Source organism: Poecilia latipinna, unplaced genomic scaffold (assembly GCF_001443285.1).
Source record: "Poecilia latipinna isolate Pla-1442-1.1 unplaced genomic scaffold, P_latipinna-1.0 Scaffold824, whole genome shotgun sequence".
NCBI lineage: Eukaryota > Metazoa > Chordata > Actinopteri > Cyprinodontiformes > Poeciliidae > Poecilia > Poecilia latipinna.
In genome coordinates, this window is record NW_015113440.1 from 246,678 (window position 1) to 259,165 (window position 12,488).

Below are 12,488 nucleotides of genomic sequence, written 5' to 3' on the forward strand. Positions count from 1 at the left end.
TTGACAGCTCTAAGAACCTCCTGCTGGCTCGGATTGGTTGTTTCTGACAGAACAGTATTTCTGCAGATGGCAGTAGAACCACAAAGAGGACATAGAGGAGCTTGACTTTTCCACAATCTGTCTCATATTATACTGTCACTACATCATGATAGCTTTAGCAAATATGTAAAAAACAGTTTTGTTTTGTTTTTTTATAAAAGTTACCCACTTTAGTGTTTTTTCAAGGGACTTTTTTTTTTTTTTTTTTTAAAAAGCAAGTCAATGAAAACTAGGGAAATCGTACAGATCATTTCTGCTCTACAAAGCCTGTTTCAAAGTGAAAAGTTTGAAAAGAGCATGTTGTAAAATCCCACCATATGTTTATCTAAAGTATGCTCGAGTTTTTGTGCAGCTATTGCAAGACTGTCTTAGTGTTCACCAGACTGTGCAATAAAACCCTTTGTACGATGATAATAAGATTGTTATTCTCGGCTCCACTCCTAATTGTGAATTTATCACAGCAGTATCTTTTTATTATTGTGTCACCCACTGTCAGTTCTTTGTGGAATTACATCATAGTAACATTTCCTTCACTTATCTGCCCCCAGGAACACTTTAATTACTACACGATGGATGCTGCCCTCGGCCACTTGGTCTTCTCAATGAAGTATGAAGTCATTGGGGATCAAGAGCATCTGCGCTTGATGCTACGGTACCATTATGTTCCATTATTTCCCTCCATCTCTGACTTGTTTTGTCTGCTGTTAATGTTTTGTTTTTCTATCTGCCCTCTGTTCATCACAATAACAGCACCTTTTGTTTCTGTATTCCCTCCAAGTTTTTAACATTTTGCCCTGTACTTTTTCTTCTTTTTGCATGCAGAATGTAGTGTCGGTATGTTTCTTTTTTTCTTCTTTGAGGGGCCTCTCAAACACACAAAAAACCTGAATCAACAAGAGAGAAGTAGGGGTAATTTGCTGCTTGCTTTTTTTAAGAGTGGTGACAAAATATCCAGCAATCAACCCAGCATTCACCTCTGCTGAAAAAGTGGAAGGCCTTCCACCCACTATTGCCCAAAGTCATGTTTATTCACTAAAATCCTCCACTCCATCACACTTACTGAGAGAGAGGAGCGGGTGAGAGGCAGCACTCAGTGTGCAGTGTAACCTGTGAATTAAATTTAGCACCCAAGAGATTCCTCTTAAGATTTTAATAGCAGCGCTCCTTGCTTGTTAATGGACCTTCAGAGTGGATGACTGTTCGGTGTGGTAGCAGTAACACAGCTCATAATGTTTTTCACGTTGTCCTGTTTTCTGGTAGGTGAACACCACCCACAGTCACCCCTTCAATTGGATGTAATCACAGGCAGTGGAAAATAGTCATATTTAACAGACCTGAAAGACCAGCAGAGTAACTCACGTTGTATTTCTATTTTACTGAAAATGCTCAATATAATCAGCCAATATGTCCACTGGCTGATTCAAGTAGCCTTGTTTAAATGATGAGAGCTGATAAAAGGGTTTATCTTGAGCTTAAACGATGCTACAGGCTGACCGAGGGAAGGGTGTGAGCGGCATGCACACGAGCATGGTTGACAGTGCTACAACATCTCTGATTTGTTATTTCTGACCAAGAGCTGTGTATTTCTGTAGATGGCTGACGAGCCATCTGCAGAAATACAGATTATCTGTCTCATATTCTACTGTCAGAACAAAGAGATTGTTTAAAAAAAAGCATACAAAAGTTAGCTATCGCTCTTGTAATACTGTTTCTAAATTATTATACTTATTTTTGCAGTTTGAGTCAGGCTTAGCAGCGTTCATAATTATACTTGCTAAGCAAGAAAATTGCTGTTCTTGAGATGGATTTAATGAGTCTCAACTCTGTATTTTCAAGGTAATTAGCTCTCAAGGTGTTGCATGTTTACTTTTAAAAAGAAGAAAATATTGTTTGTTACTGCCTGCAGCATTTTGAATATTTTTTTTCACTAGTGTAAGAGTTATATTTTAATTTGCTACAACTACTAATAAAGAAGAAACTAACTATATTCTACAAAGTGTTGATCTTAAAGCTTCTCACCTAATGTCTTGACGTTTGCATGTAATAATTTCTTGGTGGCTTTTTATGGGTGAACATTTCTTTTTTGTTGTTTAACTCCTTCCATTTTCCTAAACTCTTGCATTGCTATTTACCTTTCAGCACAAAATACAAAACCCATCATGATGTGATCCCCATTTCCTGCCTTACTGAGTTTCCCAATGTGGTTCAGATGGCAAAGGTAGGTAATCACAATCACACTGAATTAGTAATTAAGTTGTATTCAAAATGGATGAAGCTCGTTGTTGTTTCTATTATTTTGCAGCTTGTTTGTGAAGAGGTAAACGTGGATAGGTTTTACCCTGTCCTCTATCCAAAGGTAGCTACATTTTTTCCTCCTTTTCCATCTCATCCATCAACACTTAATCATCATGACGTGACATGAAGAGCTCCCCATTTTTTCATCCCCAGGCTTCAAGACTCGTTGTCACCTTTGATGAGCATGTAATCAGCAACAACTTCAAGTTTGGAGTCATTTATCAAAAGTTTGGCCAGGTGGGTGCATTTCAGAGATACTTCAGCTAATCTTTGCTTTCAGACTCACATGTCAAACTCCTGGAAAATGTTTTCTGCCTGCTGTTTGCAGACATCAGAGGAGGAGTTGTTTGGGAACATGGAGGAAAGTCCAGCCTTCATTGAGTTTCTGGAGTTTTTGGGCACAAAGATTGAGCTTCATGACTTTAAAGGGTTTGACATTTTTCAGTTAATTTCTTTAAACACTTTAAATTTTTAGTAGAGTACTCTACCTAATGTCTGTAAAAGGGAGACTATCAGTCACTCAGTGGCTTATCAAATATTTCTTTCAAGAACTAGAGAAAAAAATCAAAAAGGATTGAGTTGCTGAGATTGTAAGCCAAGTAGGAAGATGGAGTTCCCTTCATTAATTGAGTGGTCATTATAGATCAAGAGCTCTGATAAAATTACATTCTACTGACAGCATCTTCTGTCCCCTCAAGATTTTTATCCTTTTACGCCAAATTTTCTTCCTCCTCCATCTGTTCCTCTATTATGTTTAGTTCCCATACTTCTTTTTTGCTTCTCCAGTTTTCGAGGTGGACTTGATGTCACTCACGGGCAGACGGGGATGGAATCGGTTTACACAAATTTCCATAATAAGGAGATTATGTTTCATGTGTCCACCAAACTGCCTTATACGGAAGGAGACTCTCAGCAGGTACAGACAAATCCCAGTTATTTATGACTGTTGTAGTGTTGTCAAGTCTTTCTGGTTTTTATTTGTGACGTTTTCCTGTTGATCTGGCCTGGGTTGCGAGCTTAGTTTCAACTAATGTAAATAAGACTGATCTTTTTCCCCCCCCCCGTGTTTATTTATGCTTTTCATGATTAGAAAAAGGGTATACCATTTTAGAAAGTTTATCTTTTTTTATTTATTGTGAGAAATTGAGGAAGAAAGTTACATTAAAGTTTTGCTGGAATAGTTTTGAAACCATTTTAGAGATTTCCAGATTTCTTTAACTTTTTGTTGAAGAAGCGTGAAACCCAGATCGAATCAGATACGAAACAAAATAAGTCCAATATAGTGAAAATAAAAATGAAATAAATAGACTTCATAAACACTTGATATCAATTGGCCTTAAGGGATCACATTTGGTGGGTGTTTTTGCAGATGTCTAAAAACACCATATTGCATAATTTCTCTATGTCAGGGCTGTTCAATTAAACACATTCCTATTTAAATGTTTCTCCAAACAGCGTAAAAAAAGAATGTCATCAAGAAAAAACAAATCATATATTATTTGTCACATTCTCTTTTCCAAGTATGGTGTAATTTAGTTTCCGATAACTAATCACGTTAAATAACTTCAAGGACTTCATTATTGTCCAAAATAATTTAATTTTTTTCTATCATCAAGCAACCCTGCTTTATGGTTCTGTGTGGTAAAGTGTGCAAACCTAAGTCATGTTTCACTGAGACAAAGGAGGGAGTACCCGTTCCAAGCAGGCCATAACTGTCCTTTGTGACCTTTAACCTTTAGCATCCTAACCAAGACTAAAGATTTAGTTTAACGTTTCTTTTATTCTGAGCATTTCGTCGATCTGACCTCAAGGATTGTAGCAGCCAGCAACTGATGGGCATTTCTGTCACATAACGCTGAGCTGCAGTCATTTTTAGTCAGCCTAATAGCCTTTTTCAGATTGATAGCAACAATTTCATCTCTCATACCGTTGCTGGTGTCTTCCCTTTCAGGCATTTTGTAAACAGAAACTTAAGTACTCCTTATCAGCAAACTACACAGGCTTCTGCCTTACAGATGTGCTCACACCTACTGCTAATTACTTGACTGAGTGCCTTTGATTAGCAGCACCTGGCTGCCAATTACCCAGTTAAATTTCAAAGAATCAGTAAGGGTGTACTTTGCACACACCCACTAGAGAGAGGCTGCAATAGGGAAATTTCAGACCCTTAAAAGAAAAATGAAAATAAACTGCGCTGTTTTTTTTTTTTTCTGGTGGTAGATGAGGGGGGTTTTGTCTTCAATGTGTTTATCTTAGCACTTGGACAAGGCAAATTGGTGCTGCTGTTGACAGAACCACTAACCTTCCAGTTTGTGAACAACCCCCTCCTGGCAGTGACAAAAATAATTGCAGAGCCCCAGATCGTAGATGAAGAAAAAGGGATTCAGGAAAGCAACTGGAAAAGAAACTGTGCCCTACTTTAGAAGGACTCCCTCAGCCGCTGTGGTCTGCGCACCATCATCATCGCTAAAGTATGAAAACTCTCCAAACTGTGCCAAAATAGATGTATTCGTCCTGATTTGAATGTTTTCCAGTATTTCACCTCAGAGATTGCACCAAATATTTGAATATCATACTTGACTTATAATTTGGTCATGCTGTAGTTAGTATGAGTAGATAAAAAACAGTTATTAAGGCAGAAGGAAGTGGAAACACCCTAGTGCACCATAAAGTGTATAGGTTCATAAAGTGTTTTCACTTTCAGTAATTGGGTGGTTTTCCCCCTGTGCATTTTTCTTGAATTTCCTGGGGGTAAAAAGAAACAAAAAAAAATTACCCCAGGAAAAGGCTCTTGTAATAAGGTAATATTTTTTCATTTACCAGGACCCTTCAGGATGGAGTGACGTGGAGGAAAAGTTTTATGAATCTGTTCCCACTATGATTCAGTTGTATCAGTTTAAAAATGGTCTCCGGAAAACTTTCTGTTCATTTTTCACTTTCTATTCCAGTCATCAGCATTGTTTGTAGACGTCTTTGGCCAAAGCGAAAGTAAATCCTTCGTTCAACATGTTAATTTACAGTTTTAACCTATTTATGTTCTGAGGCACAAATAAAAAGATCTGTTTATGTGAATCATAGATCTTTAATGATGTACTGACAGCTGCTGCTGTTTGGGTGTGCTTTAGTGTGATGCTCACACTTTATTCATTAAATGTTTAATCTTCCTCTGATTCTGAGATTTTTATAATACACAATCACAGCGTAGTCACTGTGAAATTATCATGGGAACAGTGGCTTTTAATCCTGACCAGAACTATTTCTTCTCTTATCTCAGAAGTGATAGAATGCATGAGTTTACAAAATCCCTTTAAAATTTGCTACAGTTGCACCTTTTTTGCAGTTAATGACTACATAAAAAGCAACTCTAGTCCTTGAGTGAGACAGTCCTGCAACTTTTGAATAGATCCCTGCTCCAATGCACCTGGATCAAATGCATGGTTAATGACCAGGCCTTCCAAAACCTGGTAATTCAGCCTTTTTATTTCTCCCTTATTTGTTGACGGTGATGCAGTTCTACAGGAAAAAATTATTTTTCTAGCAACTTCACTTGAAATGATCATAGCAGATATTTCAGTATATAATTTCTAGTTTATCCCTTTCCTCTTCAAAAAAAAAAACAGATGGTTCCTCTGTGATGTCACAGGAGGGACATGAACATGGATTTGATTTGTTTTTGGAAGGGTACATTTTATTTTGATTAAATAAGTTAGAATCAAAATTGCCAGAAAAAAAAAAAGAACGATCTTAACATGTTGTCCTATAGTTGAGAAACTACACTTAAAATGAGCTTCATTTTTTTTTTTTTTTTACAGAAAAGCTGTGCTCATAGCTATAATGTCTCAGACACTTTTCTCTGGAAAAGTTGTAGGCCATGAAATGTCAACAGCTCTTATTCAGCTTTAGAAAATAAACAGTTTGCTCTGTTAACCATCATTTATTTTAATGACTGAGAAGGTTGCAGCTAACTGGTGCAGCTAAGTCTTGCCATCTGTTAAGTTTCCCTAATTAACACAATGTATCTCATTCTGTGTTCCAACTAAATATTATACTCGTACATTAAAAAAAAATAACAGAGACCCTAATCTTCCCGAGTTTTGCCTGAAAATATGAAGACAATTACAAAAATCTTATAGGTGATAAAGTTAAAATGCAATGGAAATGTTTTTAGTTTTTCCTGTTTCTGTTGTTGAGAAATAACACTGCAGTTCTTCCTTCCTTCCTGCATTGAAATTCTTACTCTGTTGGTTTCTGCCTGCAGACTCTCATCTCTCTGCTATTGTTTTTGTAAAGTGCTGCATTTGTTCTCAGAAGCTCTTTAGTGCCATGAGTTGTTTGAACTTTGTCACCAAAGTAACCCTGTACAGTTGGTTCATAAAGCCAAGACATGGAGACAAACAGAGGACATAAACACCGCCCACATGGGATGATTCATCAGGGAACAGGAAAAAGGAGGCAGGGAGCACACTTAAAACCAAAGCCTTTATTCTGGAAGGCAAGTAGGCTGAATTTATCCAAAGTGATGATCTGGCCTGGCAGTAAATCTGCATGGAGAGAATAAGCTGAAAAATTTTAAGCTGTCTGAGTTCGGAAAGTGTGTGTGAGAGGAACTACTAAAAATGTCAACTATAAAGGGATGAAGCAGCAGCAACCTGGCTGCCTGAATTTACATATAATGTGTTCTCTAATATTCAACCTTTAATATTGTCTTAGAAATTTATCACCAGTATCTATCAATAAATAATTAAAACGACTGAAACGGTTATGACTCCTACTGCCAGGGAGCTAGGTTCTATTAAAGTTTTTATGCAGTTTTCACCATACCTTTGAAAATAATATCCTTAACATTACTTAATAATCTTAATATTTTCTGAACGCTGATAAATAAAAATTATTTGAAATCTTTTAAAGATTTATATAGAACACAGCTTTGTGCCATTTTTGAAAATGCCTGAGAAGAATTCAGCCTCTTTCACTTTGAATTTATTATGATTTTTACCAAATATTTAGTCTGAACATTTTATTTAGTTCTGAATCCATTTCTGGCTTATGCATGCCTGCTATGGCTCCGGCTCATTGTGGAAACCTCCCAGGTTTAGAGCCAGATGGTTGATTGTTCACAGCATGACAAACAGGCTGGCTGTAACTCGAAGAGGCTATAAAGCAAGTGAACTGTTTCTGGAAAAGCAAATGCCATCATCATCTCTTAATTACAGAGTAAATATTGGCTCTGTTGGGCTGGATATACAACTGTTCTTCTTGTGAGACATTTTTCAAGGGCACATTGACATTGCAGACACTGTTTTTAATCTAAATTTACAAGCCACTTTATTCGGTACACCTCGCTAGTACCGTGTTGGACTCCATTTTAAAACTATTAATTCCTTGTGGTATTGATTCAGCAAGGAGTCAGAAACATTCTTCAGAGATTTTGTTGTAACAAGTTGCCTTGACAGCCTGATGCAGTTGTAAAAGGTTTGTCAGAAGCTCATCCGTGTTGCGATTGTCCCGTTTTAACCATCCCCAAGGTGCCTTATTAGATTAAGATCTGGTGACTGATTCGAGATGTTTGGGCAAGGCGGGCTACAGATTTTCAACAATGCTCTTTTCAACTGGTACTAATGGGTCCAAAGCAGGCCAAGAAAATATTCTCCCCACCATTTCACCACTATCATCTTAATCTGCTGGCAGGATGAATGCATGTGCCATAAGAGAGAGAACTGTGCATGAAATTCCCAGCAGATCTGCAGTTTCTGAAACACCCAGAACAGCGGGTCTTGCACCGACTCATGCTCATGCACCGTTTGATCTTCTGCAAGTCATCATCAACACATCTAGGTGCAACGAGTTGCTGCAGTCTGACAGGTTCTCTCATTTTCAGCGTAAGGAAGTGGAGAGGTGTGTCTAATAAAGTGGCAGGTGAGGGAATGTGATGCAGCTTCATTTAACAGTTGTATTATATTGTTCAATAACCCTATAAATGATGGAAGGCTACAGTCTCCTGTGGAGTGTCGGAGCATGAAGGGTCAAAGAATGTTCTTAGAATATTTTTGAATTCCCCTCTTTCTGTATCTGTTAGCAGAATCTGCTGTCACTTCTTTCTGACATACATGCATCTGATTGATTTGGGTAGCAATATTCTTGATAAGAATTCCATTATGGTACATATATACATTCTGATCTGCACTCATAACCTGTATTCTGCTATCTGATGAAAAAAAAATGTCTGGAACAAGTACTAATGTGACACTGCAAAGTGAAATCTACATAAATTTTAGATAGAAGGAGATGAAGTCATCTCCTTAGATATTTATGTAACTAAATTAGAATACCTTGCAAAAGCCAGTAAGGTGACGGCATGCATTCATATTTCAGCACAAAAAGAATCTGTCCCTATTGTTTAGCAGTGGCAGATTTTTTTTTTTAAAAGTAGATTGCCTGCATGAAAGATTTAGACTTCAGGACGGGTGCTGTGTCCTCCAAGTGCACGTGTCCTTTTGGCAACTCAAAGTTTTTTGGCAACAAGGGAAACACTTTACTACAGTCATTTGTGTGGCTACCACCCACTCTTTGTTTGACAATACCTTCTCTGTTATTCCAAATGACACATTTCTGTGACACATTAGCCTAGCAAACATATTTAAGGATCAAATATGGGAAATGTAGCTGTAATAACTACATCATGTATATATTTTCCCGTACCGTTCATACTTCATTCTTTTAGTAATATATGTCACCCAAACATGAGATGGGAGAGTTACCATACGTTTGGCTGTAAAACTGAACTGACCTCTTAGAGAGGATTTTATGTAGCAAGGATTACTCTATTCTTTTGGGACCCAAACAAATTCCTCCTCAGACAATCTTTGAGTGCAGGTTTTGGGAAGGATTCTCCAACACAGCTGTGTTTTTAGTGCTAGGCTTGGCTATCATATATTTTTAAGTTGGTAACTTTCTGTATTTGTGGCTCCCCCCTTCAGCTGCAGAGGAAGAGGCACATAGGCAACGACATTGTGGCCATCGTGTTCCAGGAGGAAAACACTCCCTTTGTACCGGACATGATCCAGTCCAACTTCTTGCATGCGTATGTTGTTGTGCAGGTGGAGAACGCATGCTCAGACAATGTTACATACAAGGTTTGTTTCACAGAATGACAGTTTTCTATTATAAAATTTTCATGTTTATCTGATAAACACGTTTCAGATCCATTTGAAGTTTGCTTAGAGGGCTGAATCCTAATTACTAGTGTTATCTCTTAAATTACCATAATGTTTTGACGTAATTATTTAGAGTCAAGGGAGAAATGGTTATTTTTTTTTCCTTATGAAATAGAACTTAAATAAAACCCTCTCAATAACCTATTAAACCATCTGTTTTTGCTGTTATGAAAAGAGACGCAACATGCATTTGCTTGACTTTCAATATGCTGTGCAACCTGATAACACACTGCCCTTATGTTTCTTTTTTTTTCTTTTTTGTTGCACCTACAAATACTAGATCAGCAAAGACTTCTCAGATCACATAATGATACTCACAGTAATTACTGTATACATATCAGTTTCCAAATGACACCTTTACCCTTTTGTCTCTTTGGTCAATAAATGTGATTTTCTGAATGATTCTTAGTAAAATTGAGAAGCGGTTTCAGCATGTGTGCATATTTTCTCCATTTGTGGATAATGTCTCTCACTGTGGTTCACTGGAGTATTAAAACATTAGAAATTATTTTGTAACACTTTCCAAACTCAGACATGTTAATAACATTCTGTTTTGTTCTTGAATTTCTTTAGATGTGTTTTCTTTCCTTTTTTTTTTTTTTCTAGCCTACTTCATGTTGTCAGACAGATCAGGCTCATTTTAGGGTTTTTCTTAATTTTAGTGGTTGGGCAGTAATCAGGCCTTGGTGTGGCCTATAAATCAAAGATAATTTGATTAATCACAGTTCTTTCATGATTTAACAAGATCATGGGCTGCAATTGCTTTTTCACATAGATCCAGGTTTGTTTGGATTTTTTTTTCACCTCTTAAAAAACATCCTGATTAATAAATGACATCACCATTCAGAAACACTTTTCACCAGTGTGTCTAAAATGCAAAAACAAAAAAACAATCTTTCTCACTTTTATGTTTTTTTTGTTTGTTTGTTTTTTGTTTTGTTTTTTTTTTTGCTCAGGTGTCAGTCACAGCTAGAGATGATGTACCTTTCTTTGGACCTGCTCTACCTGACCCCGCCATCTTCAGAAAGGTCAGCAACCAAACAAACACATCTGTTTCCCAGGGAGACGCCATATACCTTCCTTTATTCTTCTCCAAATCTTGTGTATTTTTCATCCTCAGGGCCCTGAATTCCATGAGTTCCTCTTCACGAAGCTTATCAATGCGGAGTACGCCTGCTACAAGGCCGAGAAGTTTGCAAAGCTGGAGGTGAGAAGCATATTTAAGAAAACATTGTCATTTTTTTCCCCCATTTATTATAATGTGTTTATTCATGTTGCTACAATCTAGCATCCGTCTGCTTGCATCTATCTGCAACCTACTGACTTCATCGTCCTCAAAAGTGAATTTTTAGATGTACTGTCACTGAAAATGTAGTGGATTTGTTTGTTGACAGGAGCGAACACGTTCGGCCCTGCTGGAAACATTGTACGAGGAGCTGCACATTAACAGCCAGTCCATGATGGGTCTGGGGGGGGACGAAGATAAGCTGGAGAACGGAGGTGGAGGCGGAGGGGGCGGCTTCTTTGAGTCCTTTAAGGTACCGCGTTATTTTTTATTTTTTATTGATTAAGTGCACTGGTTATCTGCAACTGCACATGCATGGGCAAGAGTGGTGATGAGTGGAAAAACTTTTCGGATATTTTTCTTTTCGTCCTCTCCTTTCTCTTGGCTGGGATTCTGGGTATTCACACATGAGGAAACAAAGCATAGAAAATGTGCAGTATCTCAAAGGACCAGTCCTTTGGCATTTGCTGTCCTCACTTGGCTGTGACTGCTGAACTCAGTGGGTTTTCACATGGCGCTGTGGCTTTGGAGGCTGCGGAGTGTCCTCTTGTGTATGAAAGGCACTTTGCTCTGACTGAGAGTTCTCCATCACTGACCGTGGTGAAGCGACACCCAGCTACTGAGGCATGGCAGCAGGAATTGTGATAGCTGATGAGCAATTTAATGACCCTTCATTACGCAGCTTATGATGCAATTTGCACATCTCCCCATGGGCAGCGTTCCATTAATGTTTTTCTTCAGCTAACCTTTTTTCTTCAACTTCAGTCTCAGCTGATCTCAGTATGTCTGTCAACCAGTTTTTCTCCAACCTTTTTTATAGACTACCTTAAATGTGCTCTTGCCCTTCTATTGCCAAGTTGCCAAATACTAACTTGCTGTCTCTTTGTCTTTGCCACCTTTGCAAGTTACATCTGTAAAGATTTTCCACTCTTCTTCGTCTCTGTTGTAGTACAGCTGGGTAGATTGCATTGTCCTGCTGTCTCTTAATTTTTGCAGTCCTTGTCTTAGTCGTCTTCATGTTTCAGACTCATCTACGTTCAGCTGATAATAGATCATTTTAATGAAGATGTATCTTCATCTTAAGCAACATTTTCTTAAGCAGCATACCCTTAGTTTACTTTCTTCCTGTTGTCCATTGATCTACACTACCAATAAAAGTTAAGAAACAGTCCTGCATACACAACACACCTTTGTATTCACACACATATTACTCACACATCCTATAAAACACTTGCTATTAAAACTACATTTCATTAATCACCTCAAAACATTTATATTTAATCACATCTAGCAACAGATCTAATAAACTCTGTTTTATTAATAATAGAACAAACTGACATGAATAAAATATAATTAATTAATTAGCCAAAAACTACTATAAAAAGATTGCAGTGGAAAAATTTAATCCATTTATGTGAGGTTTTCTAATGGAACTAGGTCTGTTTTTGATCAATAATCCTGCACCAACCCAGTGATGGTCCAGTTTCAGTTTTCTGCCAGAAGTCACCAGGTTTTTATTGAAATCTTCTCCTTACCTTTGAGAAAGAGGAGAAATTCCCCCACATCATGATACGTCTGCCCCCAGATCATTCCACTTTAAATCCCAGTAGTGTTTAGCAAGCCCCAAACAATTGGTTTGCAACTCTGGTTCCAGG

The 12,488-nt window shown here is 37.7% G+C and overlaps 1 protein-coding gene across 5 annotated transcripts in view; it reads left to right on the plus strand.

The window, feature by feature from the left end:
* The window catches only part of LOC106956512 (rap1 GTPase-activating protein 1-like), a 107,276-nt gene extending 94,810 nt beyond the window's left edge, over positions 1-12,466 (plus strand). For all 5 annotated transcript variants that reach the window (XM_015047400.1, XM_015047396.1, XM_015047397.1 and 2 more), the window contains 10 exons: positions 588-691; positions 2,179-2,257; positions 2,342-2,395; positions 2,488-2,571; positions 2,663-2,763; positions 3,121-3,250; positions 9,312-9,467; positions 10,505-10,576; positions 10,669-10,755; positions 10,943-12,466. In XM_015047400.1, the coding sequence (XP_014902886.1) occupies positions 588-691; positions 2,179-2,257; positions 2,342-2,395; positions 2,488-2,571; positions 2,663-2,763; positions 3,121-3,250; positions 9,312-9,467; positions 10,505-10,576; positions 10,669-10,755; positions 10,943-11,119 (1,044 nt within the window). In that variant the 3' untranslated portion in view covers positions 11,120-12,466. The remainder of the gene's footprint in view (positions 1-587; positions 692-2,178; positions 2,258-2,341; positions 2,396-2,487; positions 2,572-2,662; positions 2,764-3,120; positions 3,251-9,311; positions 9,468-10,504; positions 10,577-10,668; positions 10,756-10,942) is intronic.
* Positions 12,467-12,488: the final 22 nt, after the last annotated feature.